This window comes from Passer montanus, unplaced genomic scaffold (genome assembly GCF_014805655.1).
Source record: "Passer montanus isolate IOZ18808 unplaced genomic scaffold, ASM1480565v1 scaffold57, whole genome shotgun sequence".
NCBI lineage: Eukaryota > Metazoa > Chordata > Aves > Passeriformes > Passeridae > Passer > Passer montanus.
The window spans coordinates 1,740,936-1,767,622 of NW_024370705.1; the positions used below are offsets into that span (position 1 = coordinate 1,740,936).

Consider the following 26,687-nt stretch of genomic DNA (forward strand, 5'->3'; position numbering starts at 1 on the left):
TTAAATGGTTCCACATGGAAGCGGTGGAGTCCCCAGCTCTGGGGGGATTTAAACCTTGTGCTTGTGGCACCTGGGGACATGGGTTTGTGGTGGCCTTGGCCATGCTGGGGGAGGGTTGGAGTGTTGTTGTGTTTGTGGGTCCCAGGACAAAGGAAGAGATGAATCTGTCTCCATATTTCTTAGAGGGCTGATTTATTATATTATGATATTATACTAAAAATGCTATACTAAAGTATACTAAAAGAATAGAAGAAAGGATATGTCAGAAGGCTAGGAAAGGAATGAAGAATAAAAACTTGTGACAGACAGAGTCTGACACCATGGCTGTGATTGGTCCTTAAGTAAAAACAACTCACATGAGACCAGTCAAAGATGCACCTGTTGGTAAACCATCTCCAGGCCACATTCCACAGCCACCAGACAGGTGATTGTTTACATTTCTGAGGCTTCTCAGGAGAAAATCCTAGTGAAAAGATTTTCATAAAATATCATGGTGACATTGGAGTCTATCCCAGATGGCTTTTCCAACCTGAAGGATTCCATGATTCTATGAAAATCTGGGATTCTGCCAACTTTGTGTAGAGCAGGGCTGCTCCGTTGGTGTTGGGAGGCCCTGCCCGGTTCCTCCAGGTCTGAGCGAGCTGGAGTTGGCTCAGTGGGGTTTTTCCCCACAGTTTCCTCCCTGTTTTATTGTTCCCCGTGCCCTTTGCCCACCACAGAACGAGGAAGGCGCCGAGGAGGTGCAGGAGTCCGAGGACGACTTCGAGGAGATGAACCTCTCGCTGCTCTCGGCGCGCAACTTCCCGCGCAAGGCCAGCCAGACCAGCATCTTCCTGCAGGAGTGGGACATCCCCTTCGAGCAGCTGGAGATCGGCGAGCTCATCGGCAAGGGCCGCTTCGGGCAGGTGTTCCACGGGCGCTGGCACGGGGAGGTGGCCATCCGCCTCATCGACATCGAGCGCGACAACGAGGACCAGCTCAAGGCCTTCAAGAGGGAGGTCATGGCCTACCGGCAGACCCGGCACGAGAACGTGGTGCTCTTCATGGGGGCCTGCATGAGCCCGCCCCACCTCGCCATCATCACCAGGTTGGAGTTGGCTTTTTCTGGCCAAAAATTTGTTTTCCCTGTCTAAAAAATGCGGTTTTCCCGGTCTTTTTTTTCTCCAGTCCAACGGTGTGGTTGGGTTGAGTTTCCTCCCCTAAGGAAGGGATGCTGTCCATGTGCTGTATCCATGTTCTCCATGTGCTGGGGTTTGTGGTGTGGAGGACACAGCAAATTCAAAAGTCTGTCCAGGCAGGACATTTTTCTGTAGGAGGCAAGTTCCGGACAGGAATGGTTTGTTTGTCCAGGCACAGGAAGCATCATGGAACCATGGAATGGTTTGGGTTGGGTTGGGAGAGACCTTAAAGCCAAGCCAGGGCTTTAGCACCTTCCACTATCCCAGGATATTCCAACCTGGCCTTGGGCACTGCCAGGGATCCAGGGGCAGCCACAGCTGCTCTGGGCACCCTGTGCCAGGGCCTGCCCACCCTGCCAGGGAACAATTCCTAATTCCCAATATCCCATCCATCCCTGCCCTCTGGCAGTGGGAAGCCATTCCCTGTGTCCTGTCCCTCCATCCCTTGTCCCCAGTCCCTCTCCAGCTCTCCTGGAGTCCATTTAGTAACTGGAAGACTGAGAAGCTCCTTGCAGCTTTCAGGGATTTGGGGGCTTCACAGCACCTTCACAGCTTTTTTGGTCTCAAGGCAAATACGTGCCCTTATCCACATTCCCAATGGGAATGCAGCACAGAGTCTCCCAGTATAATCCGTGCTTAGTTGGGCAAAACATCTCACCTGGCCTGGAGGCAAAGAGGCTGCAAGTGCTACCAGAGCAGCTGTTGTCATGGGAAATGCATTTATTCCAGGGAATTCCATGATTTCCTTCACCTCCAGACCATGCTTTCAGCCATGGGACTGGACATGGTCCTGCTTTTCATCCCAAACAGTTTGTTTTCTCCCAGAGAAGTTTCTCCAAGGTGAGGCTGAATTTTCCTCCTGGCAGCATTTCAAAAAGCAATGGAATGGCACCGCTTCCAACAGCCATCAGTGATGAAATATTGCATCATCTTTTCCTGATGTCCCTAATTTTCCCTTGCAAGTGGCACCTCCCAGTCCCTGATCCCAGATGGGGTGGCTCTGCAGGTGCTCTTTTCCTTCTTTGTCCAAACCAAAAGGATTTCACCCCAAATTTGTGTTACCTCATCCCTGCTCCAGTGGGTTCTTGGATGGTGTTTGCCTTGGGAGTTTCATCCTCTGGGGTCAGGGTGACTCCAAAGCGGGGCTGCCTCTCCCCAGCTGGTGACTGGAAAAACGATGCCTTTTATTCAGGACCAAAAATGAGCCATCTGGGGAAAATTCCTCAGCATTTCCATCTATTGGGTAGCTCCAGGCCAAAAGCTTTTGGGAAAGTGTGCAAACACATGTATTGATGGATGAGTCAGAGCCCCTATCCGTGTGTCACACCGCGTTCCCAAAGGGAAAGGCGGCGTCTCCATCGCGCTCCGCCGTCCCTCTGCAGCCCCCATTTGCTCAGCTTTTCAGGGCTATTCAATAGCAAAACCTGGGAAATGTATTCCTTGATTCTTTTTTAATTATTTGGTTTTTTTAAATTTGAGCCGTGGAATGCTTTCTCTTCCATTTTCTATTCAAATGGGTCTTTCTGTAAAGGCAGAAAGGTGCCATTTTTGACAGCTGGACAAAATCAGTCTGTGTGCTGCTGCAACCTGGTGAATTAATGTGAGGAACGTGGAGCTCTGCTCGTCCTGTTCCTCTTCCAGCTGCACTTGGTTCTGTTTTTTGAGGTCAAAATGTAAATGCATTAAATTGCCCAAAATGTAACCCAAGCTCACAACATTTCCAGGCATCGTTTGCTTGTTCCTGCAACTCACTTTTATCTGCATCCTTCGAAAGGTGAACCAATATCAGCTTTAAACCAAAGGACAGTAGGGTCAGATGGGATATTGGGAATAAGGAATTGTTCCCTGGGAGGGTGGGCAGGCCCTGGCACAGGGTGCCCAGAGCAGCTGTGGCTGCCCCTGGATCCCTGGCAGTGCCCAAGGCCAGGCTGGAGCAGCCTGGGACAGTGGAAGTGTCCCTTTCACCTGGAATGGGGTGAGCTTTAATGTCCCTCCCAACCCAAACCATTCCATGAGAATTTTACAGTTGCAACTGGAAACCTGTTTGATTTCTCCTGCTGGGATTTCTGGGGTGCAGGAAAATCAGCGGGGCTCAGCTCAGTCTCAGGATTTTTGGGAAGCCCAGGATTGTGTGAGTACATATCCCATAGGCCAGAGGTAACTTCCAAACACAATTTTCCTGCTTTGAAGCTTCCTGTTCTGCTGTTCTATGACAGCACAGGAATCAGAAGTTGTGAATTTGAGTTTGGGCTGGAAAGGAATTTAAAGCTCATCCCATACCCCCCCCTGACACAGGCAGAGACCTCTTTCACTCTCCCAGGCTGCTCCAAGCCCTGTCCAGCATTCCTTGGACACTTCCAGGAATCTAGGGGCAGCCACAGCTGCTCTGGGCACCCCCACCCTCACTGTGGAAAACTTTTCCTTATGTCTGATCTAATCCCTACTTCCAAGGATGCTTCCTTGCTCTTGTTCTGGCACTCCTTGTCTGGTCCATCCTTGGCTGACCATTTTTGGGAAGTCTCTGGCCATCTCCTGTAGGGAAAAGCCTTCTCCCCATGTGGAGCTTTCCCTCCCATCCATGTTTTGGGTTTTTCCTAAGGGATATGACAGCCCTGGGAGCGTTTCTGCCATGAGAGCTGCTGCTTGGGTGTTGTAGGGAATGAGGCAGGGAAGAGGACAGTGTGGGAATGTCCGGGATGCTGGGAATGGTATGGGATATTGGGAATGGTCCAGGAGGTGGCACTGGGGGAGCATCACTCTTCCAACAGGACTTTTCCAAAGGGACCCAAGTTTTCCTTGCAGGTTTATGGGAATAACTTTAAACCAGGCTCTGCTTGGAGTGGAGGGAATCATTCCCTGCTGCCTGAGGAGGGGATTATGGCTATAGACTCAGGATATCAGGATTTCCTCACCCTCCATGTGCCCATTCCCAGGGCAGGACTTTCTCTGTGTGTGGAAAAGGCCACCACTTTTCTCCTGGGAGCCCACAAGTGGCCACTCGAGACCTTTTTTTCCACAAAATCCCAGCAATTCCTTGTGGCTGTTGCAGAAATCTCTGTTTCCCTGCACGTCTGGGAGCAGCTGCGTGTCCCTGGGAAGGGGCTTCACCACGTCGTGCCACCGGCGCTGCCGGAAGGGGGTTATTTATAGCCGGGTTTATTTTTACTTTTCCCCATCCCGACGTTTTCCTTCCTGATTGCCTGTGATATTCAGGGATCGTCTCATTAGCAGAAAGAAATTTCCCCATCCAAAGAGCACGGCCCATAGGGGAAAAAATGGAAGGGGAAACTGAGGCAGCAGCTGGCTGAGGGTGGGGTAGTTTGGGTTAAAAATCTGATTTTCCCAATATTAATGTTTTTATGGATAAATGGGACCAGCACTGTTTAATATATTCCTCAATGATAAAAACAGTGGGATTGAGACTGGAAAAGAGAAGGCTCCAGGGAGAGCTCAGAGCCCCTTGCAGGGCCTGAAGGGGCTCCAGGAGAGCTGGAGAGGGACTGGGGACAAGGGATGGAGGGACCGGCCACAGGGAATGGCTCCCACTGCCAGAGGGCTGGGATGGATGGGATATTGGGAATGAGGAATTGTTCCCTGTGAGGGTGGGCAGGCCCTGGCACAGGGTGCCCAGAGCAGCTGTGGCTGCCCCTGGATCCCTGGCAGTGCCCAAGGCCAGGCTGGACAGGGCTGGGAGCAGCCTGGGACAGTGGGAGGTGTCCCTGCCATGGCAGAGGGTGGCACTGGATGGGCTTTAAGGTCCCTCCAACCCAAACCATTCTGTGACTCCTGAGTTCTCTCTTAACGAGACACAAAAGCAGAAATTCGGCATTTTTCTGCAGTGGGAGGTGGCAAGTGCAAGGAGCGGTTCCATCGGAGCTGCTAATGGGTTTTCTCTTGGGTAATGAGCGCTGGGGACAATTAACATCCATCTTAATTAGTCTGGAGCAGGAGCGGGTGCGAACCTTGGCGCTTTGAGCACTGCGCAATGGACGGCGGGAAACGCGGAAAAGTCCTTGGCTGGGTGGGAAGGAAAGGGCTGGAAAAACTCCCTTTGTTGGAATAATGAGTTGGTTTTGCTGCTGGGGAGCGTGACAAAGCCAGGCCTGGGTAAACTCAGCTCCTTGGGGCTCCTGGTCCCCAGTGCAGGAGCAGAGGTAAAGCCTCAGGCACCCAAGGGGCCTTCCAAGGATCAAGTCCTTTCCTAATCCTGATAAAATGGCTCCAGCCACCCATGAAAGCAGAAACTCCCACATTTTAGGATTCCTCCTGAGAAAAAAAAGGGGGGATTTGAATGCTTATTTGTGCTTCCCAAGGCTCCAGGTGCTCCTTGGGTCTGTAATGGAAGCAGGGGATCACCCACTGCATGCAGCTCCCTGGGGCTCCTGGTGGTTGGGAATGTTGTTTGGGAGAAGGGAGCGAGGTTACCCAGCCTGGGAGAAGATTTGAGCTGGAGTTTGATTGGGCTTTGAGCTCACACTGGCTTGTGAGGGGGCTTTGGGGCAGCTTTTCCAAAATTTCTTGGGTTTTTAGTTAAAAGCTCCACCGTGGCTCTCGGAGCTTGTGCAAGGAGTCTGGGATTTGCTCCTTGGGACGCTCCAGGCTGGGTTATGGCCCTTCTCTTGTCACGCCAGGGTGACTTCAGCTTTCCAGTGTGCTGCTGGTGATGCCACCAGGGCTGTGTGGCCATGATTTATGGCCCTGCTGGGAAGACCAAGGAGAACACTGAGGAACATTAGGAATTAACCTGACCTTGGCAGAACTGTGTAAAGAGAATTAATTTGTCCAAAGTGCCTTTGGAGCAGAGGAACTTGGAGTGTTTCTGCTGGAGAGGGAGCATCTCCTAAACCCTCCCCTGGAGCTGCTGCTGGCGGGGGGTGGAGTTAAACCCAGTCCCTGTCCTTACATGAGATACCAGAGATGAAATGAGAGTTTGCTCTTTTTTCTCTGTGGAAAACAGGTTTTAATGACAGGAACACATTCCCTGGCACTAATTAATAGGGAAGGCATGAGGGCGAGGGATGGGAAGAATATCCAAGGCACTTCAGCTGTTTGTTCATGGATAACTTTAGTGCATGGACCAAATACTGAGGTTTACTTTGATTTTAGAATAGATTTCCATGCTGGATTTTGCCAATATTTAATGTTTGGCTCTGCTGCTGGGAGGAACAAGCCCTTGGCAAGGGATGCTCTCCCATCCCTGCACCTTGTTCCCGCTGGGCACGGAGGAGCTCTGGACAAAGCTCGGCTTTACCTCTCCCAGTGCCAGATCTCCTGACCTTTACAGGCACAGCCCAGCTGGGAAGGATTTGGGGCTTGCAAATCTTAATGCTCAGGAAGCTGGGCATTAAGGGAGGCAGGAATCATGGATTCAAAGATATTGAGCCTGATTTGAAGGGTGGGAGGAAAGGGGAAGGGTGGAAGCCACGGCACTTAAGATGGAGCAGACTGGGGGGTCTGGTTTTCCCTGTGGATGCTCTGTGGTGCTTGCAGCCAGCTCCCTGTTCCCTCCAGGGCATCCAAATTGTCTTTTGAGCTTTAACTAACCACAAATTGAAGGAGCAACAAGGTCAGGCCAGATGGAGCCCTGGGCAATCTGAGGGCATCACTGCCCAAGGAGTTGGGAGGATTTTTAAGGTCTCTTCCAACCCAAACCATTGCAGGGTTCTATGAAATTGGATTTTTCTCCTCAATGGACTTGAAATGAATCCTCCCTTCCTGTGCTGAGAATTGAAGGAGAAGCTGTAAATCCTGATCAGTGGGAGGGAAACTGGGGCACAGAGTTGCCACCTTGTTGTCCTCCATGCCAGGCTGGAGCCATGCACTGATAGGACACAGGGAATGGCTTCCCACGGACAGAGGGCAGGGGTAGATGGCATTTTGGGAAGAGATTCTTCCCTGTGAGGCCTTGGCATAGGCTGCCCCATCCCTGGAAGTGTTCTAGGCCAGGTTGGGTGGGGCTTGGAGCACCCTGGGATAGTGGAAGGTGTCTCTGCCCATGGCAGGGGGTGTGATGGGATCATCTTTAAGCTCCCTTCCCACTCAAACCATTCCACACTTCTCTGATCCTGGAGCATTTCAGGTCCTGCCCGTCTCTCCCTGCTCCTAGGTATATTTTGAGAAGGGAAGCCATGGATTCTGCCTCCCCTAAACCCATCCACATTCAAACAGGCATTCAAACACCCTTCTCCTCTGCCTCTGTTGTTTTCCCTTTTCCTACTTTTCGGCCGCATTCCCTTCCCTGGCAGTTAATGGAGCTCGTCGATCATATAATAAATAGGGATCGACTTCATGCCAGGCGCGGCATCAGAATGGATTGACCCCTGGGAATGCACTCCCTCCCAATCGATGCCAGGCCATCAGGCCGGATAAATCTTGATAACGACTGACAACGGGAAAGTCAATATGGGAATTAATATATACATTAAACCTGGATATATCTTCCACCGGCAGGCAGCAGCCTGGGGAGGGAATATCCCGAGCCAAGAGGATGGTTGGGAATGGGGAAAAGCAGCAGCTTGATCCTCTGTGTTTGATGTGGGAACATCGGGGTTGGCTGAGTTTTTCCTACCCACTGGAGCATCAAATCCCCGCTGCTGGCAGCTCCTTAACGTGGAGGATGCTCCGGGGGAAAGTTTTCCTTTGTGTTTTAAGAGTGTTTCCAAATGCCATGGAAGTATTGCTGGTTTGGGCCTGGTTTCTCTGGGAAAGAGCTTAACACTGTGGGATTTGTTGTGCTGGAGAGGAAGGGATTTAAGGAAATGCCTTTGATTAAGTGCCCCACTGAGAACCATTGCAGGGTTCTATGAAATTGGATTTTTCTCCTCAATGGACTTGAAATGAATCCTCCCTTCCTGTGCTGAGAATTGAAGGAGAAGCTGTAAATCCTGATCAGTGAGAGGGAAACTGGGGCACAGAGTTGCCACCTTGTTGTCCTCCATGCCAGGCTGGAGCCATGCACTGATAGGACACAGGGAATGGCTTCCCACGGACAGAGGGCAGGGTTAGATGGCATTTTGGGAAGAGATTCTTCCCTGTGAGGCCTTGGCATAGGCTGCCCCATCCCTGGAAGTGTTCTAGGCCAGGTTGGGTGGGGCTTGGAGCACCCTGGGATAGTGGAAGGTGTCTCTGCCCATGGCAGGGGGTGTGATGGGATCATCTTTAAGCTCCCTTCCCACTCAAACCATTCCACACTTCTCTGATCCTGGAGCATTTCAGGTCCTGCCCGTCTCTCCCCACTCCCAGCTGTATTTTGGGAAGGGAAGCTGTGGATTCCTGCCTCCTTTAACCCCATCCACGTTCAAACACCCACTCAGGGAGCCAGACCCTTCTCCTCTGCCTCTGTTGTTTTCCCTTTTCCTACTTTTCGGCCGCATTCCCTTCCCTGGCAGTTAATGGAGCTCGTCGATCATATAATAAATAGGGATCGACTTCATGCCAGGCGCGGGATCAGAATGGATTGACCCCTGGGAATGCACTCCCTCCCAATCGATGCCAGGCCATCAGGCCGGATAAATCTTGATAACGACTGACAACGGGAAAGTCAATATGGGAATTAATATATACATTAAACCTGGATATATCTTCCACCGGCAGGCAGCAGCCTGGGGAGGGAATATCCCGAGCCAAGAGGATGGCTGGGAATGGGGAAAAGCAGCAGCTTGATCCTCTGTGCTTGATGTGGGAACATCGGGGTTGGCTGAGTTTTTCCTACCCACTGGAGCATCAAATCCCCGCTGCTGGCAGCTCCTTAACGTGGAGGATGCTCCGGGGGAAAGTTTTCCTTTGTGTTTTAAGAGTGTTTCCAAATGCCATGGAAGTATTGCTGGTTTGGGCCTGGTTTCTCTGGGAAAGAGCTTAACACTGTGGGATTTGTTGTGCTGGAGAGGAAGGGATTTAAGGAAATGCCTTTGATTAAGTGCCCCACTGAGAGATGGTCCCAAAAAGTCCTTCCGCTTGTGCCAGCTCTTCCCATCCCTGTTGAGTGACATCCCAGCATCATTCCTGATTTTTTCTGAGCATCCTCAGTGCCCGAGATCCTCTTTGGGATAGAGCCTGTGGGGGATCCATGTGCTGGCACCCTGCCTAGCCAAAGAAACAGATCCTTGAGATCCTCTTTGGGACAGAGCAGGACAGAACCTGTGGGGGATCCATGTGCTGGCACCCTGCCTAGCCAAAGAAACAGATCCTTGCTGCCACAGCAGCATTACCTTTTTATTAATAATAATCATCATTATTATTCCAAAGTGGAGCCGGGTTCCAGGGAAGCAGCCGGCTCAATCCAAAGTTTCTTTCCTTTCTCCAAAAGGGTTTTTAAAAAAAAAATTTCTTTTCCTTTCTGAAGTTCAAAACAGTGCAGAGAATATATCAGAGACAGGAGGTCGAGGCGCCTCCACTCATCCCTGTGCACCCAACCCTCCCTCTCGGAGCAATTCCAAGCGCGTCCTTTCCAAAGGCAGCAAGTGGCACCTGGAGCATGGAGCTTTTTCGGATGACTTGTTTGCAAGCCTGGCTTTAGCTAAGCCCCAGGGGCTGCTTTGCATTCACCTGGCTCCGAGCTCTTCTCCCTGCAGCTGGAGAAGAGCTTGTCTCCTCTATTTCCTCCAAATAAAAATGCATGGAGTTGGCTTTTTCCAAAGAACTTGTTTTTTCCGAGGCGACGATAGAGTTGGAGCTACTTTTCGGGGAGGCAGATCCTCCTCCTCCTCCTTTTCCTCCTCCTCCTGCAGCCCTTGTGGTTTGGCTGTAGTTATCTCGCGTGCCAGCTGCCGGCAGGAGAATTCTGCTGCCTAAGTGATATCCATCAAAAGCCGGTGCTTCCATCGGCTGGAGATAGCAGGATGAGGGGAGCGTTGGCTCTCCAGGGCTTTTCTGTTTCCTCCTGCTGGTTTGGCTCTGCACGGCTCCTCCATGAGGAGCAGCAAGGTCTCTCCCATCTCCGGGCTGGGGACAAGGGCTCTGCTTGGAAGGGCAGGAATTGAATTCCTGGCTTCCCATTGGGGTTGCTTTGGGTTCAGTTGGATTGGGGTTGGATGGGATGAGTATTTCCAGCCTACAGGGGCTGGGATCTACTGGATGCTCACATCACGCCTTTTCTGGCACTGAGTTTTGGCTGCTGCTTCCACAGAAGCACAGAATTTTTTGAGTTAGAAAAGATCCTTAAGATTGCCAATTCCAACCATTCCCCCAGCACTGCCAAGGCCACCACTGATCCGTGTCCCCAGGTGCCACATCCACACAGAGCTGTTAAATCCTCCAGAGGTGGGGACTCCAGGGATGTGCCAGGGATTGACAACCCTTTCAGTGAAGAAATTTTCCCTCATATCCTAATTTTCCCTCCCTGGTCATGGTTGTGGAGTTTGGATGTGGAGGGCTGAGGAATTTCAGGCTGGATGCCTACACTGCTGGCTCTGGCCTTGGCAGGGAATCAGGGGGTGAAATTCCTTATCCATTTAGAGGAAAACAAAACCTCGGGATAAAAATTAATCCACAGCTCTCCCCTTGCTGCTCTTACAGCCTTGTTCAATTTTCCTTTGTGTGAAACACCTCAGGAGTTGTTGAGTTCCAAAAGCACCGTTGCCAGATGCTGGGAAAAGAGAAAAACAAGCCAATATATGGGAGCAGCTGGAAAACTTCCTAAATAAGTCAGGAACGTGCTGGAGTGAGCAGAGCTCCTTCTTTCCCTCTCTCGTCCTGCTCAAATGAAATCAAATAAGTCCTGGCTCAGTGGTTCCTGTTGCTGTTTCTTTCTTAACATTCCCCAAAGGATCCTTTTTCCATGAAAACCTCGAAGTGGGTAAACTGCTGGGGAATGTGGGAGCATCCGAGCATCCTTTGCCGTGTCTTTCTTCCAGCACAGATGTAACCTGGGAGCAGAGGTATTTTTATATGAAAGCATTTTTTATTAATTCCCCACCTTGCTCTCTTCTCCAGTGTCTCCCCTGGGTCCATAGTGCTGGCTGTCTCCATGGTATCCGAGCTGCTTCCCTATAAATCCATATCCCGGCAAGGAATGAACTTCCCGGGGTCTGGCATTTATCACCTCTTTAACTGAATGGGCGTTTATGCGGATGGGAAGAGGGAAGGGAAGCACAAAGCTCCTGGAGTGATGGAATGCGCCCCACAACTCTCCGCTCGGGATGATCCCTGCTCCTGAGCAGGGGCCAGGATGGAGTCTCCATCCTTGCAGAGGTGTTGGCCGTGAATGTAGTGTTATGGCCACCAGTTCAGAGGTGGTGGCCATCAGTGTAGAGGTGATGACCATCAGTGTAGAGGTGTTTGCCATCAATGTAGAGGTGTTGACCACCAATGTAGAGACAATGTCCATCAATGTAGAGGTGATGACCATGAATGTGGAGGTGATGGTCACCAGGATAGAGGTGGTGGCCCTCAAGGTATAGGTGGTGGCCATCAAGGTAGAGACCACCAGTGGTTGGCCACCAGTTCAGAGGTGGTGGCCATCAGTGTAGAGGTGATGACCATGAATGTAGAGGTGATGGTCACCAGGATAGAGGTGGTGGCCCCCAGTGTAGAGATGTTGGCCACCAGTGTGGAGACAATGACCATCAGTATAGAGATGGTGGCCGTCAATGTAAAGTTGGTGGCCATCAGTGTAGCCTTGATGACCATCAATGTAAAGGTGATTGCCACCAGTGTAGAGGTGGTGGCCATCCAGATAGAGGTGTTGGCCACTCAAGGTATAGGTGGTGGCCATCAAGGTAGAGACCACCAGTGGTTGGCCACCAGTGTAGAGACAATGTCCACCAGTGTAGAGGTGTTGGCCATCAATGTAGAAGTGATGACCATGAATGTGGAGGTCATGGTCACCAGGATAGAGGTGGTGGCCACCAGTGTAGAGATGTTGGCCACCAGTGTGGAGACAATGACCATCAGTAGAGAGATGGTAGCCATCAATGTAAAAGTGGTGGCCATCAGTGTAGCCTTGATGACCATCAATGTAAAGGTGATTGCCACCAGTGTAGAGGTGGTGGCCATCCAGATAGAGGTGTTGGCCACCAGTGTGGGAGTAATGGCCATCAACGTAGAGGCAACGACCACCAATGCAGAGGTGTTGGCCACCAGTGCAGAGAATGCACCATCAATATTGCAGAGAGGGGTAAAAAACCCCAAAGGATGGAAGATGGATGAGGCTGTTTTCCCGTGGAACAGCAAAAACACCCAGAGGCAGCGCTCCAGCTCTTCCTCCCTCGTCCCAAATTGTTCCTCTGTGAGCCGCCTTGGCTTTGCTCCCGCTGCTGATGTCTCCAGCCCACGTTGGGAATGCAGAGTGTTTATAAAGCAATTTGGGATTTGGCTTGCTTGGCTGAACACTTCAAAAACTCATTTTGAATTGAGAGTGGCATCTGCAGCAGGATGGGGCTGGGCCTGTCCTGCTGCCGGGAAAGGCACCGGAATGTGGATGTGGATGTACCATGGGATGAGGTGCTCTCCTGAGGACTTCCAGAAGGATCTCTGCATCTCTGTCCCAGCCACCCCCCAGCTCTGGATGGTGTTTGGTCACCTTGTGGCACCGGGCGCGTGTCATCAACCCGCTCTGCTGCCAGGTGGGATGGAGAAGTTTGGGAGAAGAAGACAAGAATTCCTCATGAATTTTCACTTCAGCACTGAATAACCCGGGATCCATCTGAAGATGCAAATTATCTGCCTTGTTTTTGGCATCGAGCGTAGGCATTTTGTGGCCTCGTCATCCACAGCCGTGTCCCTCAAAGCCACGCTCAGCAGGGACCTCTCCAAGTGGAAAAGCAGAAGACTCCGAGCGTGCCCCGGGCGCTGCTCTTTGTCCTGCCCGAATGGGGAGCGATTGAGGAACGAGGAGAAGCGGAATTGTGGAGCTGTGCCATGAAAAGGTTCTGCAGGTGGTGTCTGAATGGGCTCAGGTGCTGCATAAAAGGTATCAACGGGGCTTTATCTCCACGTTGGCAGCTCCTTATCCAGCAAGAAAAGTTGGATGTGCCGGTGCGGCAGGCGCTTGGTGAATTCATTCGGAGCGTTATTCATCCAGGGGAGGGGAGAAGCACCTGGGCTGCCTTGATGGCTCTGCCAGGGTCTGAGGAGCAGAGGTGACAGGGACATGTCCTGGTGCCACCACCCCAGGTCTGGCTGTTCTCCTGCAGCAGCTCCATCCGCTGGGAAGTGTTTGGAAATCCTGTAAATGAAGTGGAAAGATGGAAATCTCACCAGCAAAGAGCTGCAAGTTCCGCTCTTGGGGTTATCTCAGCAGTTCAGATAGGCAGGAATGTGAGGATTTTCCCCTAAACAATCCTTTCCCAGGAAAACAGCTGATCTTAACTTGCTTTAGGGCTGGAACCCAGCCTAATTCACTCATTGCATTTCCAGTGCCGATTTGTGACCAATTCAGATCACAGGCAACTGGCTGTAAAAAGGTTTTCTCTGGGAGAAAATGCATTTTCCAGGGGTTGGGAAGGACTGGGGGAACTCCTGTATGTGTGCAGGCAGGTCATGGAGGTGGCAAAAGGCTGTTGTGTGGCAGAGCTTAAAGTTTGGTGGGTTTATATGGCAGATTAGTGTAGGAAAACACAGGTGGTGGAAGGACAATTCATGTCCGTCATCATTCTGCACACTTTGATTCATTCCGGTTACAGAAACCCGAGGATTTTATCACTGATTTCCAAGTGCTCGGATCCTAATCTCCAGCAAATTCTTATTTGACTGCAGTCCAAGTGTTGCAGGAGAAGGGAAGATGGTTCAGAGGGAGTGCAGCTGCCTCAGGCTAAATCCAGCTGGGATGCTCAGGGAGCTGCTGGGACACCTGAGCAAGGAAAACCATCCCTGGGGAGGCACTCGCTGCCCTAAATCCCCACTGCAGCTCCCTTGTGCTCAGCAGGACAATTCCTAATGCTCCCAGTGGGGAAATGTTTGGAAGGGTGCTGTTGTCTTTCCAAAACCCGTGGGATGTGGGGATTATCCCATTCCTGTTTCACTGCTTGTCCTGAAAATTCTGCTCTCTGCCCACGGAGTGATGTGGAGCTTCTGGTTTAGGAGCAGGAGGATCCTTTGTATCCATGAGATTCTGGAGTTTGGGGTTCTTCTGGGTTTCGTGGACTCACGGAATGGTTTGGGTGGGAAGGACCTTAAAGCTCATCCCATTGCACCCTCTGCCATGGCAGGGACACCTTCATTATCCCAGGCTGCTCCAAGCTCCATCCAAGGTGTCCCTGCCCATGGCAGAGTGCTGGAATTATATGGTCCCTCAAGTCCCTTCCAGCCCAAACCATTCAGTGATTCTCTTTTATGATTCTGTGATTATTTCCACCCAAAAAGGACAAAACCTCTCCCAGGGGTTGAATCCAAACCAGTGCATGCTGGAATTCCCAGGGCAGGACGAACTGGGTGAGGGGAAAACAGCAGAATGAAACCCCAGAACTTTTAATTTGTTAACCAGAACAGAATCAAATCAACATCTGCAGCCACCAAACCTCTTTAACAGGCTGTGTGTTGGGTGTTTTATTTCCCAGGCACAGGTATGCAGTCTCATCTTTCCAAAGTTGCCTGGAATGAGCGTGGGCGGATAGAGAAAAGCAAAAAAAAAAGCTCTTTTTTGTGGGCGGGAGTCGAGGCAGCAGCCGCCCACGTCCTCCATTATGATATTCAAATGTCAATATATTTTTAATTGGTTTATATCCATTCCCCCCCCCCCCCCCCCCCCCCCCGGCTTCCCCCTCCATTCTTTGGTAATTAAGGCTCTGTAAATAGATTTTACTGTAATGGGTACGAGAAGGAAAATTGGAGGACATTGTACAGTGCATGGGGTTGGGCTGGGGGATTTTTTTCCCTCCCTGTCTTTCCTCTTTTGACTCATTTTACATCTGTGAGCTTTGGATCCCGAGGGGGGAGGAGGAGAAGGGAGCCACGGCCAGTTCTGCACAAAAACCCGGAGATGGGAGGACCAGGTGGTTTGCTCCAGGCTGGGACACAGGGAAAGGCCAGGGCCAGCCCAGGTTGTCCCTTGTGCCACCACGGTGGTGCCACCAGGACACGCCAGGAGCACTGAGAGCTCCCTCCCAGTGCCAAACTGGGAGAGCCCCCAGTTCCCTGCAGAATCCTCAACCCGCCTCGAGCCAGGAGGCCAAAATCTGCCCAAAATCCTGTGATTATTTATTAATTTATGATTTGGGCTGTTTCTCCAGGAGGGTTTGTAACTTCTCTTTCCCTTTTCCTATCCTTCCAGCCTGTGTAAAGGACGGACTCTCTACTCCGTGGTGAGGGACGCCAAAATTGTCCTGGATGTCAACAAGACGAGGCAGATAGCACAAGAAATTGTGAAGGTATGGTCTGGTGGGGTCTGGATCCTGCAAAAAACCCGGCCAAGAGCCCAGTCCAGTCATTCTTGGGGGGGAGGAGAGGAGCAGTCACAGATTCTGAGCAGGACAGAACTCCTTGGTTTTAAAATCCAGTGATTCTGAGCAGGGTAGCTCTGCTTGGCTTTAAAACCCAAGGATTCTGGGCGGGTTAGAACTCCTTGGTTTTAAAATCCAGTCTTTGACCTCTCTCATGTGGCTGAATTGGGGTGGCACCAAGGCTTCCATTGGTTCCCCATGCTTGGGGCTCATCCTGGCCACTGCTCCTCTTCCCTGCTGGAATTTCAGGTGTTTAAATCCAGCATTGCTGCTGTGGGGGAGTTCCTGGTGAGGTATTCCTCTTCTCTTGGGAAAAAAAATGTAATAATCATGGAATGGTTTGTGTTGGAAGGGAGCTTAAAACTCATCCCATTCCTCCCCTTACCATGGGCAGGGTCCTGAGCCCTCACAGCTTCCCATGGGATGTCAGCAGCAGCACTGAGGTGTTGATCTGTCTGCCAGAACGGGGCTGTGCTGTGATTCCAAACAGATTTATCACCAGAAATATTTGGCACATGCTCTGCCATGGGAGCTGTGACAGTGCCCCCCTGTCCTGCCCAAGGTCAGCCAACACTTCCCCCCTGGAGCCCAAACCTGGAGCTGATCCCACGTTTAACTGTGGGAAAACAACAGAAAATCAGGTTTTCTGGCAGACCTTAGCTCCCCTTAAATATTCAAACCCAGGTTAAGAGCAGAATGTGTTCAGCAATATTTCCTGATATATTTTTTCCCTGTACCTTTTCCCTGGATGGTCTTTATTAAATTGCCTATTTTGTGTTTATTTAGACCCAGTTTTAACTTTAAAGTTTAAATTCCTTCAATCCTCCTGGGCTCTCCAGGCAGGAGCTGACAGGTGAGCACAGCCTGAACCTTCAGCTACCTCGGGGCCATGGCCTGAGCCGGGGGTGCCTGAGGCAGCCCAGAGCCTCTTCCTTCCTAATTCCTACTTCTGATCCATGTTTTCCACCTTTTAGACACAGATTTTTCCTGCTGAGCAAACATTTGAAGCATCACAGTCTAGCCTTGTATTTTCCCCCCTTTTTGTGCTCAGGGCTTTTGCCTTCCAGATGTTCCCAGTGGGATAACAGCTCCGTTCAGCCCCTTTCCCTGCGTGGGTTCCCTGCTCCACGTGGGTTTCAAGGATGAGGCTGAGACATCCTTGTTTTCTGCAGCTGGTGCCTGTTAGGAACAGGTTGGAAACCTCCAGCTCCGTGGCTGAGAGGCAGAGGGGCTTTGTATCCACCCCAGATCCCTGGAGGAATTAGCAGAGCTCCAAAGGCTCTGCCTGTGCACCAAAGGGAATTCCTGGAGAAGTCCAGCCCTGCCACAATGCCATGACCCAACCACATAGCCCACTCCTCCTGAGGAGCAGCTCCCCAGCTTTCCCATCCTCCCCCCAGATCTTTCCAAGTCCCCCAGATGTTTTGGGAGACTTGGAAGTGGCGGGTGTTGAGAAGGAAAATCCCAACACCTTGGCTGGGGTGGGCTTGAAGGGAGCTGCATTGTCCGGAGGCTTTGGATTTGCTGCAGAGTCACAGCAGTTGTTTGATTTTATCCTTTGAGTCCTGGAATGTGATGGGAGAGCGGCTCAGCTCCTTGGATTAGTGGGTGCAAGATTATCCCGAGATCCTCGGGAGGGGGAGGATGATTTGTCCCGGGAGGGGGAGGAGGATTTGTCCCGGGAGTGGTGCCGGCAGAGGGAGCTGGCTTTTCACACAGCCGAGCAAATGAAGGCATTCCTGGGCCCAGAGTGTTTCCTCAGGGATCATCCCGGGGGCTGAGGTGGCAGGGCTGGAATTTGCAGTGGGATCTGCATGGAGCAAAGTGAGGGATTGGGGTTTGCCTGGAGAAATTCCTTCAGCAAAGGCCGGGCTGTGCTGATGATTCCCTGGAGATGAGCTCCCTGCTGGGTGTGGGAGCAGGGTCCTGATGCTGCTCTGGGATCCCATCACCCTCAAACAATGGGAAGGGGCTGCAGAGCATTCCCGTGGCTCTGGGGCTCATCCATGGATGCTCAGGGCCCTGCACTGTGCCTGGCCAGGGAAACACTGGAGTGCTGCTCCTTGCTCCACCCCGGCGCTTTCTGGAGGTGACAGTGACATTTGAAAGCTGATTTTTAAACCTCATCATTATTTCATGTGCTGGGAACTGGAGACCCCTAATTAATCCCGGTGCCTGGAATGGTCCTGGCATCCAGCCCCAAATCCTTGCCTTCCTCCAGCATCCCTTGGCAGAAGCTCTGTAGGATTTTCTCCCCACGGGATGCAGTGAAACTCCCATTTCTTGCTGGGTTGGGGTGTTTTTCTGTTTGTTTTCCCACTTTTTCCAGATGGTGGAATTTGGATTGGGCTTCTGGCTCCACATCAGGCACCAGCTTAAAAAGAAATTCTTCTCACACAGCCTGCGTGGTTAATGATGATAGATGAAAAGATGAGACTATGGATGGATGGATCCCCTTGGAATTCCAGTTAAATCCCCCTTTTCCAGTGCCAGACAACCAATATTTCCTCTTAAGCAACAGTTTGCCGGCCTGTTGGGCATTGATCCTTCGGCAGCATCCTGCAGATCAAGTTTTCCCCGAGTCTGCTTAGGAGAGTGAAAAGTGGGACAGCATGAAAATCCCTGCTGAAGTTGGGATAAATGTGTTTTATCCCCCTCCCCATTCCCAGAATTATCCCGCGGAGCTGAACATCCGCCACGCCGAGCTGCCGGCAGTCTGCTTGATTTGCCGAGGCTAAACAGGAGAGTTTGGATTTCCCACCCATGGCCTTTTTGTGCCTCATTAGCAGTAATTTTAATTAACCAGCGAGCAGTTTTTCCTGGGGGGAAGGAATTAAGGCAGGACTCCTGCGAGGAGCCCGTTTCCAGGCGGATGGGGCCGTCGGAAGCGCCGATGGCTCCGCCAGGGCTGTGGGGAGCGGTGACTTATTACCCTCCTCTGCCAGCCCCCAAAAAAACGGAGGAGAAAACATCATCACCATCCATTTCCCAGCGGAGGGTTCCAGGGAAGCGGCTGCCGGGTGGATTTGCCGCTCATTTTTCCCCTGAAATCAATTAATCAGGAAGATGAGTGGGCGCTGTGGCAGCTGGGATACCCACTCCACCATCCCATCTCCCTCCTGGGGCCCGTCCCTTCCGGACACTTTCCCTTCCTGCAGGGCCCTTTGGGGACGTGGTCCAGCTTGGACGTGCTGTGGTGGCTCACGGATCCCATGGGAATGCTGCTGCTCCGGGGTTATCCCACCCGTTTGTGCCCCTTTTGTAACCTCGGGGTGTTTTCCTCTCTCTCTCTGTTCCACCCCAGGGGATGTGATACCTGCATGCCAAGGGCATCCTCCACAAGGACCTCAAGTCCAAGAATGTCTTCTACGACAACGGGAAGGTGGTGATCACCGACTTTGGGCTCTTCAGCATCTCTGGGGTTCTCCAAGCGGGCAGGTAGGAGGACAGGGACACACTGGAGCTCCTCCCTGTGCCCTAAAGCTGGGAACGATCCCAAAAAATCCCTCTCCAAGTGCTTCTTTGTGTCCCCAGCCTCGGCAGACAGGAGCTCAAGAGGCTTTTGAGTGTTGTGGGGCTGCTCTGTTTGAAGGGAGTTGGTTTTGATCCGTAGGAAGGAGCACGATGCCGTGTGTGAACCTCTGGAATTTTGACTCAGAGAGGCAGATTGTGCCCCTTAGACCAACCCCTTCCCATGGGATGCATCATTTCCATGGCCAAACCACCCTGCAGCCAGCCAGGAGATGCTCCTGTGGCAGCAGGGCTGCTTCATTCCCTGGCTTTTCCCTTTCCATCGTTATAATTCCCTGACATCTGCTTCATGCCCTGCCTGGATTGAGTGATGCCATCCCTGTGCTCTCCCCACTCCAGTGACATTTTGGGAATCACAGACATCTGGCCATGGTGTCTGTGCTGGGCATGGAGCAAGGCATGGAAAATGAGAGCCAAGTTTGGGACTTTCACAGCATTGTGACATTTTGTGGCCTCGGAGGGTTTAAATCTGAAGGTTTTGGTAAATGTTCATTATTAAATTTCTTGTCCCGATGTTTTGGGAGATTTTCCAGCTGTAGGAATGGCAGGGAAAAGAGTTCCAGCAGCTGTGGAAAGGAGAAAAAGCAAAGCTGGGGTGGAAAAAGGAAACAGAAGCAGGGAAGGAAGAACAGAGATTATATTCTCCAATTTTTTTTCAAGTGGGGAACAGGAGCATTGCTGACTTTTCCCACCTTGCCCACTAAATCCTTTGTGTTGGATTTCCCTCTAAACCCTTTGTGGTGGGAGCAGCACAGCCCAAGTGTGGGCAGTTTTCTCCTGGTCCTTCCATCTCCGTGGCAAAGATGCTCAGGAGATAAAAAGCACTTTGGAAATGATGGATTTCTTTCCCCAATTTCCCAGTGATGATTTCAAAGGATTAAAGGAAATGGCAGCGGCCACCTCTCTCCATCCCACACCAGATTTTCCCAGATTTTCCACTCTGCCTGGATGAATATCAATGGATTTCTGCACAAACTTGGCCAAAAACTTTGGAAAGGCAGGAAATCTGGATCTCCCGCTGTGGCAAAGTGGGATTTGCCTCTGCTTTGGCAGCTGGGCAGGGGGTTTGGGATTCAGGGCCTGTCAGGAGGAAGGGACAGCTCATTCCGGCAGGGAATGAGGATTTGGGCAAAACCTCCCAAGCTTTGCCAGGAATCTTTGCTGTGAAGGTCGGGGATGCTCCAGAGATGGAATGAGAAACGGGGGAATGGGGGTTCTGAGGAGGCGGCCGATCTGTGGCCACCTCTGCCCAAGATTGGGATGTCCCTTGTGGGGTTAGAATCCAGGAGATGACTCAGGAGAGGAAGGATGGCCAGGAGGGCAAGGCTGGAGAGAAATGAGCAGGGGTTTGCTGGAAAAATTGGGAAAATGAGAAAATTTGTGCCCTGGGCTGCTGGTAGCAGATGTTTTCTGCTGCAGGAGAGCTGAGAGGAGAGCAGGGATCCACAGCCACCATGAATTTTGGAACAGGAAGTGTCTGCAGGCCTGATCTCCCCTTTTCAGGGTGGGTTTTTGCTGCTTTTGGTGTCTCTCAGATGAAGACAGGAGATAAATCCCAATTTTGGGTCCTTAGTGCCTTGGAAAAACATCTGTTGAGAAGGAAGCACGTTTTTGGAGGTCAGGTTAAGGATAGTTTCATTTCTTCAGCTGGTTTTGCAGGGGTTAAAACACTTCCTGCAGAGATTTGGTGACTTGGAGTCTTCATTCTGCTGAAATCAGATTTATTCCTCCTTTATTTAAATGTTCTTGGGCTCGGTGGGGCTGCTCTGGCATTAGGAGGAGCACGAGGTGGGTCTTGAGGAGTCTGAGGAGCTCTTCTTCTCCTGCTTTTGCCCTGGGGGTGGCTTGGAAGATGCTCAGCTGGGTGTGGCTGTGACGTCAGGTAAACTTTGGTCACAAACCCTCCAACTGCTGTAACTGAGCCACTTCTGGGTCCCCATTACAGCCCAGCCCTCCTCGCTGGGAGCTCCTGACCCACAGAAGCTTTGCCAGGGATGGGCTGTGCCTCCCAATCCAGCCCCTGGAGCATCCTGAGGCTGCTTGTGGAATGTCATAGAGCAGAAATAAAAGCAGAATGAAAACCCCAGAGCAAACCCGGCCTTGCTGAGGGTGCTGGGGCAGATCCAAGTGCTGCCCACTGCATCCCGAGAAGGAGAGGCAGGCACAGGGAAGGACCAGCCAGCCCAAGCCTTCTTAATTGCCCAGGTGCTTAATGCTGGTTTGTAATGAAGAGCGGGAGGGTGGAGGAGGTGCTGGGCAGTGAAAGGCTCCCCTGGGTGCCCAAGTGCTTTTCCCGTGGCTCCGGAGGCTCCGAGCCACACCGGAGCCGCTGATTGCGGTGGAGACTCCAGGGCGTGGATGGAGAGCAGCCAGGGACACCCCAGAGGGGACAAGGAGGCTTCATCAGCCATTCCCTGGCGTGGCAGTGTCCCTCCATAGGGAGGGGACCCTCTGGGCACGGCCAGACCTGTCACTGGAGCGGGGATGGCTTTGCAGGCGGGAGGATCTGGATTGTGCCGGATTTGGGATTATGAGCCAGCTTTGGGGTGGAGCCCCATCCCTGGATGGTTTCCCGTGGGATTTTGGCCCCAGGCTGGCATTCAGGAGGACAGACGACCCCACAGCCATCCCTTAGCCCTGTTCATGCCCATCTTTGGGAGGGTTCCAAGCACAAACAGGGAGAAATTCCTTCTCCAGCCCAAGGTGACGTGGGGCAGGTTTGTTCCCTCCTGCTGCTGAACCTGGGCTCAGACACACGATGGAGCTGCCTCAGGTGTCACCACTGATGATCCAGGGATTCTGAAGCCAGCAGTGTATCCCAGGTGCCTGCTGGAGGATGTAAAGGATGGAGAAGTCACCAATGTCATCTTCAGCCATTGGCCAAAGGATTCCAATGGATTTATCCTGAGCAGAGGGAGCTGGGGAGGTGGAGGAAGGACAGATGAGGTGAAATGAGGGGTTGTTGTAAAGCCAGGCTGCTCCCATGAAGAGATGCCATGAGGAGATGCCATTGAAGGCCCAGACTTGGAGGGGCTGTTTTGGGGCCAAACACCAGAAAACACCAATTCCCAGGCTGGTACTTTAGGATGGGTTTGCTCGGAAGTGGCACTTTGGGTCCCCAGTGCAACTTCCTGCTCCAACAACAGTGGAGCCCCTGGGGGAATTCATCCCCGCTTTACCCCTGGATCCTTTAAGGGGTTTTGGTGCAAAGGGCACAGCAGGAGCCCCTGCAGACCCCAAATCCTCATCACCAGCCTGGAAGAGCCGAAGTTCCCCTAAAGCCCCATCCTGTGCCCCAGTTTTCTCCTGCTGCCTGGCAGGGACATTTCTCAGAGCAGGGTTAAATCCTGACTTTGCAAGGATGATGTGGGAAAAGCCAGACTTAAAAACCTTGGGAAGAGAGTGGGCAGCTGGGGATGTGCTGTGCTCCAGGGCACCCACAGCTCCAGCCCCATTCCCAGCAGAAGCCACCATCCTGTGCCCCAGGTTTGTTCTGCTGCCTGGACAGGCACAACTGTGCCAGCATTCCCAGAGCGGGGTTAAAACCTGACTTTGCAAGGATGACATGGGGAAAACCAGGCTTAAAAACCTTGGGCAGCTGGGGGCTGCTCGCTGGGGACGTGGAGATGCTCTGCTCCAGGGCACCCACAGCTCCAGCTCCATGTCCCTGCAGGAACCACCATCCAGTTTTGTCCTGCTGCCCGGCAGGGACATTTCCCAGAGCAGGGTTAAAACCTGACTTTGCAAGGATGATGTGGGGCAAACCAGGCTTAAAAACCTTGGGAAGAGGGTGGGCAGCCGGGGCTGTGAGGGCGCTGTGCCCGGGGCAGCCACGGCTCCGTGTCCCGGCAGGAGGGAGAACAAGCTGCGCATCCAGAACGGCTGGCTGTGCCACTTGGCCCCCGAGATCATCCGGCAGCTCTCTCCCGACACCGAGGAGGACAAGCTGCCCTTCTCCAAGCACTCGGATGTCTTTGCACTGGGGTGAGTCCCTGGACAGGGATCTGGAGTGGTTGGGTCGGGTGGGAGCTGCTCTGGGCTCAGGAGGGGATGAGGACGCTCTTGGCTTGTCCCAAATCCAAGGGGACACTGTTGGATGGAATTCCCATTGGTGGGTGGGGAGAACCCTCCTTCTTCGAGAAATTCTGAGTGAAACCATCCCTAAATCACCAAATCCTCCTGTTTTAGACCAGGCTGGCTCTGGGTAATGACATCCAATGTATCCAGAGGAGGCCAGCTGGGGATGCAGGGGCTGGGTGGGAACACAGGTGTGGGAGCCCCTGGACAGTGCAATTCTCCCCAAATTGCCAAATCCTCCTGTTCTGCACCAGAGTGGTGCCTGGCAATGGGATCCAGAGTGCCCTGGGAATGCCAGCCTGGCATCATCTCTGCCCTGCTCCCTCCTGGGGCAGGTGCCAATGAGAAGGCGCTTGGGTGATGGATGGAGATGTCAGAGGTTGGGGACACAGCTCTGGGAGCCCCTGGACACCCCAATTCTCTCTAAATTACCCAATCTTCCTATTTTGGCCACGGATCAGGGTGGCTCCAGGCAATGGGATCCAGAACATCCTGGGAATGCCAGCCTGGCATCATCTCTCCACTGCATCCTCCTGGGATGGGGTGGGAACTGATGAGAAGGTGCTTGGATGATGGATGGGAATGCCAAAAGTTGGGGACACAGCTCTGGAGCCCCTGGACACCCCAATGTCCCCCTCCAGCCAGAAGGCTGATGGTGGTGCCAGCTCTATGAGCAGTTGCCAAAAGCCAAGAAAATAAGAATTCCTAAGTTTTCCTCAGCAAACCAGTTCATTCCTGCTGCCCTTTTTCTGCCCACAGACCTCCCTGAGGGCACGAGCCCAATTCCACCCCGCTAAACCTTTCCCAAAACCTTTCCTCTTTACCCAGAGGATTAATTTTCTCATGGATACCTCGAAGGCTGTGGGATTAGGGAGCGTGGGCCCGCTATCCGAGGCAATATTCCCATCAAACCCGCAGTAATTACAGCTGGAAGGGTCTGGCTCTTTTATTTTCTGCCCTCCCTGAGGTACAACTTCAGCAGAGAAATAAAGAGGTAATTAAAGGATCGTATCCAACTAAGTGAGAGTGGGTGGGGAGACGTAATTTTCCCTTTTTTTCCTCAGTTGTAAGTTCTGCCCTTATGGAAAGCGTGATTTTCCTGAAAAGATGAAAAGGTTTCCCCACGTTTTCCCTCTTTCTTGTTTCTGCTGCCCTCCATCAAGCCCGGGAGGCTCAGGGATGGTCCAGAGGGGTCGATTCCCTCCAGGGATTTGGGGATCAGGGACAGCAAGACAAAAAGAGTTTTTAAAGATGACAAAAACTCCCAGTGAGAAACTGAATTAATGCCTTAGATGTGTTAAATCCAATCTGAGGGTGCTTGAATGCTCCTCCTGAGGATTTTGTCCTGTGCCCACAGGATCTCTGAGCCCCCCATTCCTCTACATGCACATAATTCTCCCATTATTCAAATTTTTTTTGAGATTTCCAGCCAAACTGTGCAAAATCAGAAGAATTCCAATTTCTAGAATCAGGGAGCTTCCAGTTCCTCTGCACCCACATAATTCTCCCATTATTCAATTTTTTTTGAGATTTCCAGCCAAACTGTGCAAAATCAGAAGAATTCCAATTTCTAGAATCAGGGAGCTTCCCAAACTGAGAGGAATCTTTCATTTATCAGACAGATTTTTCCATCCTGGTGTCATTTTAACTCTGGGTTTTGATACTTTTAGTGGTCACAAGGGCATCCCTGGGGGGGAAAAGCAGGTCCAGGGAATTTGCCTTGGACAATGGGGCTGGCATTGAGGGAATCCAGGCCCATCCAGGCTCCGGGTGCCAGAAAATGATGATGCAAAACTTCCAGGCAGTAGCGGGGGCGGAAAACCACAGGGGAGCCCACCGGTGATGCCCTTGTTTTGGGATATTCCCTTGGATTTGGGATTCCTCACGGAAAAGAGGGCTTGGCTCAGCAACGAGAGCAGGAGCAGATGGCCGGGGCTTCACGTGGCCATCACCTGGTGAGGACACCTGGGATGGGTCGTGGCACGGCTTGGATGGATTTTTGGAGCTCGGAGAACTTTTTGGAGGAGAAAAAGGGAAAAGCTGGAGTGAAAGTGAATTCTTGGGCTCGTCCCTTGCCGGAGTTCTGCTGGAGAGGCAGCTGCGTCCCCACCATCCTCTCTTCAGCTGCTCCATGGCAGTGCTGCTGTATCCAGGTGGGACAATCCCACTTGATGGCACAGGGTGGCTCTGCCTGGGCCTCCACCAGCCTCTGTCCTCCTTCCCACGGGCTGGGATCTGCCCTGGTGGGCATCAGGGCTCGCTCCAGGAAAATGGGAGAGGTGACACCTCTGTACCGAGGGCTGAGCTCCTCTGGTGTCCCCTGGGATGAAGCCTCTCCTGGATGGTTCTGGAGCAGGGAGAGACCTTGGATGTGGGAGCAGTGGCCTGACACCTCCCCATCCCGAATCCCTGCTGGCTGCTCCATCTCTGATTCCCCGTGTGTCCCAACAGCACCATCTGGTACGAGCTGCACGCGCGGGAATGGCCCTTCAAGACGCAGCCAGCGGAGGCAATAATCTGGCAGGTGGGAAGAGGGATGAAGCCCAACCTCAGCCAGATCGGGATGGGCAAGGAGATCTCGGTAGGTGCCCTGGGGCCCTGCGGGGGTGTGCATGGACTGGGGCGTGGCTGGTGGGGCCCTTGGAAAAACCCTCTGGATCTGCTGATCTCATCCAGCCGGGCTTGGGCCTGCTGCTGGGCTCAGCTCGAACGTTCCCTTTGCTCCAGCCCTTCCCAAGGATGTGGGGATGGAGATGGGTGCTCGTGGGATGGACTCCCCCCCTTCATCCCAGCCTTTCGTGAGGATGTGGGGATGCAAGGGGGACCCTCATGGGTTGGGCACATTCCCTCCATCCCAGCCCTTCCCAAGAATCCAGTGATAGAGATGGGTCCTTATGGGATGGAGACATCCCTTCCATTCCAGTCCTTCATGAGAATTCAGTGATGGAAATGGCTCCTCATGGGATGGATTCATTCCCTCCTCTCAACCCTTCAAAGGAATCCAGTGCTGGAGATGGCTCCTCACGGGCTGGGCACATCCCCCCCATCCCAGCCTTTCCCAAAAATCCAGTAGTGGAGATGGGTCCCCATGAGATGGACACATCCCTTCCATCCCAATCCTTAACAAGAATCCAGTGGTGGAGTCAGATCCTCATGGGATGGACTCATCTCCTCCATCCCAGCCCTTCATGAGAATTCAGTGATGGAAATGGGATCCTCATGGGATGGATGTGTCCCCTCCATCCCAGCCCTTCCCAAGGATGTGGTGATGGAGATGGATCCTCATAATGGGATGGACACCCCCCCTTCATCCCAGCCTTTCATGAGGATGTGGGGATGCAAGTGGGACCCTCATGGGTTGGGCACATTCCCTCCATCCCAGCCCTTCCCAAGAACCCAGTGATGGAGATGGGTTCTCATGGGATGGAGACATCCCTTCCATTCCAGTCCTTCATGAGAATTCAGTGATGGAAATGGCTCCTCATGGGATGGATTCATTCCCTCCTCTCAACCCTTCAAAGGAATC

General features: G+C 52.3%; 1 protein-coding gene across 1 annotated transcript in view; it reads left to right on the forward strand.

Annotated features, from left to right (window-relative positions):
• The window catches only part of KSR2 (kinase suppressor of ras 2), a 78,690-nt gene extending 53,062 nt beyond the window's left edge, over positions 1-25,628 (forward strand). The window contains exons 15-19 of the mRNA XM_039726112.1: positions 720-1,087; positions 15,385-15,481; positions 18,858-18,991; positions 22,937-23,068; positions 25,613-25,628. Coding sequence (XP_039582046.1) covers positions 720-1,087; positions 15,385-15,481; positions 18,858-18,866 — 474 coding nt within the window. The 3' untranslated portion in view covers positions 18,867-18,991; positions 22,937-23,068; positions 25,613-25,628. The remainder of the gene's footprint in view (positions 1-719; positions 1,088-15,384; positions 15,482-18,857; positions 18,992-22,936; positions 23,069-25,612) is intronic.
• The last annotated feature ends 1,059 nt before the right edge of the window (positions 25,629-26,687 follow it).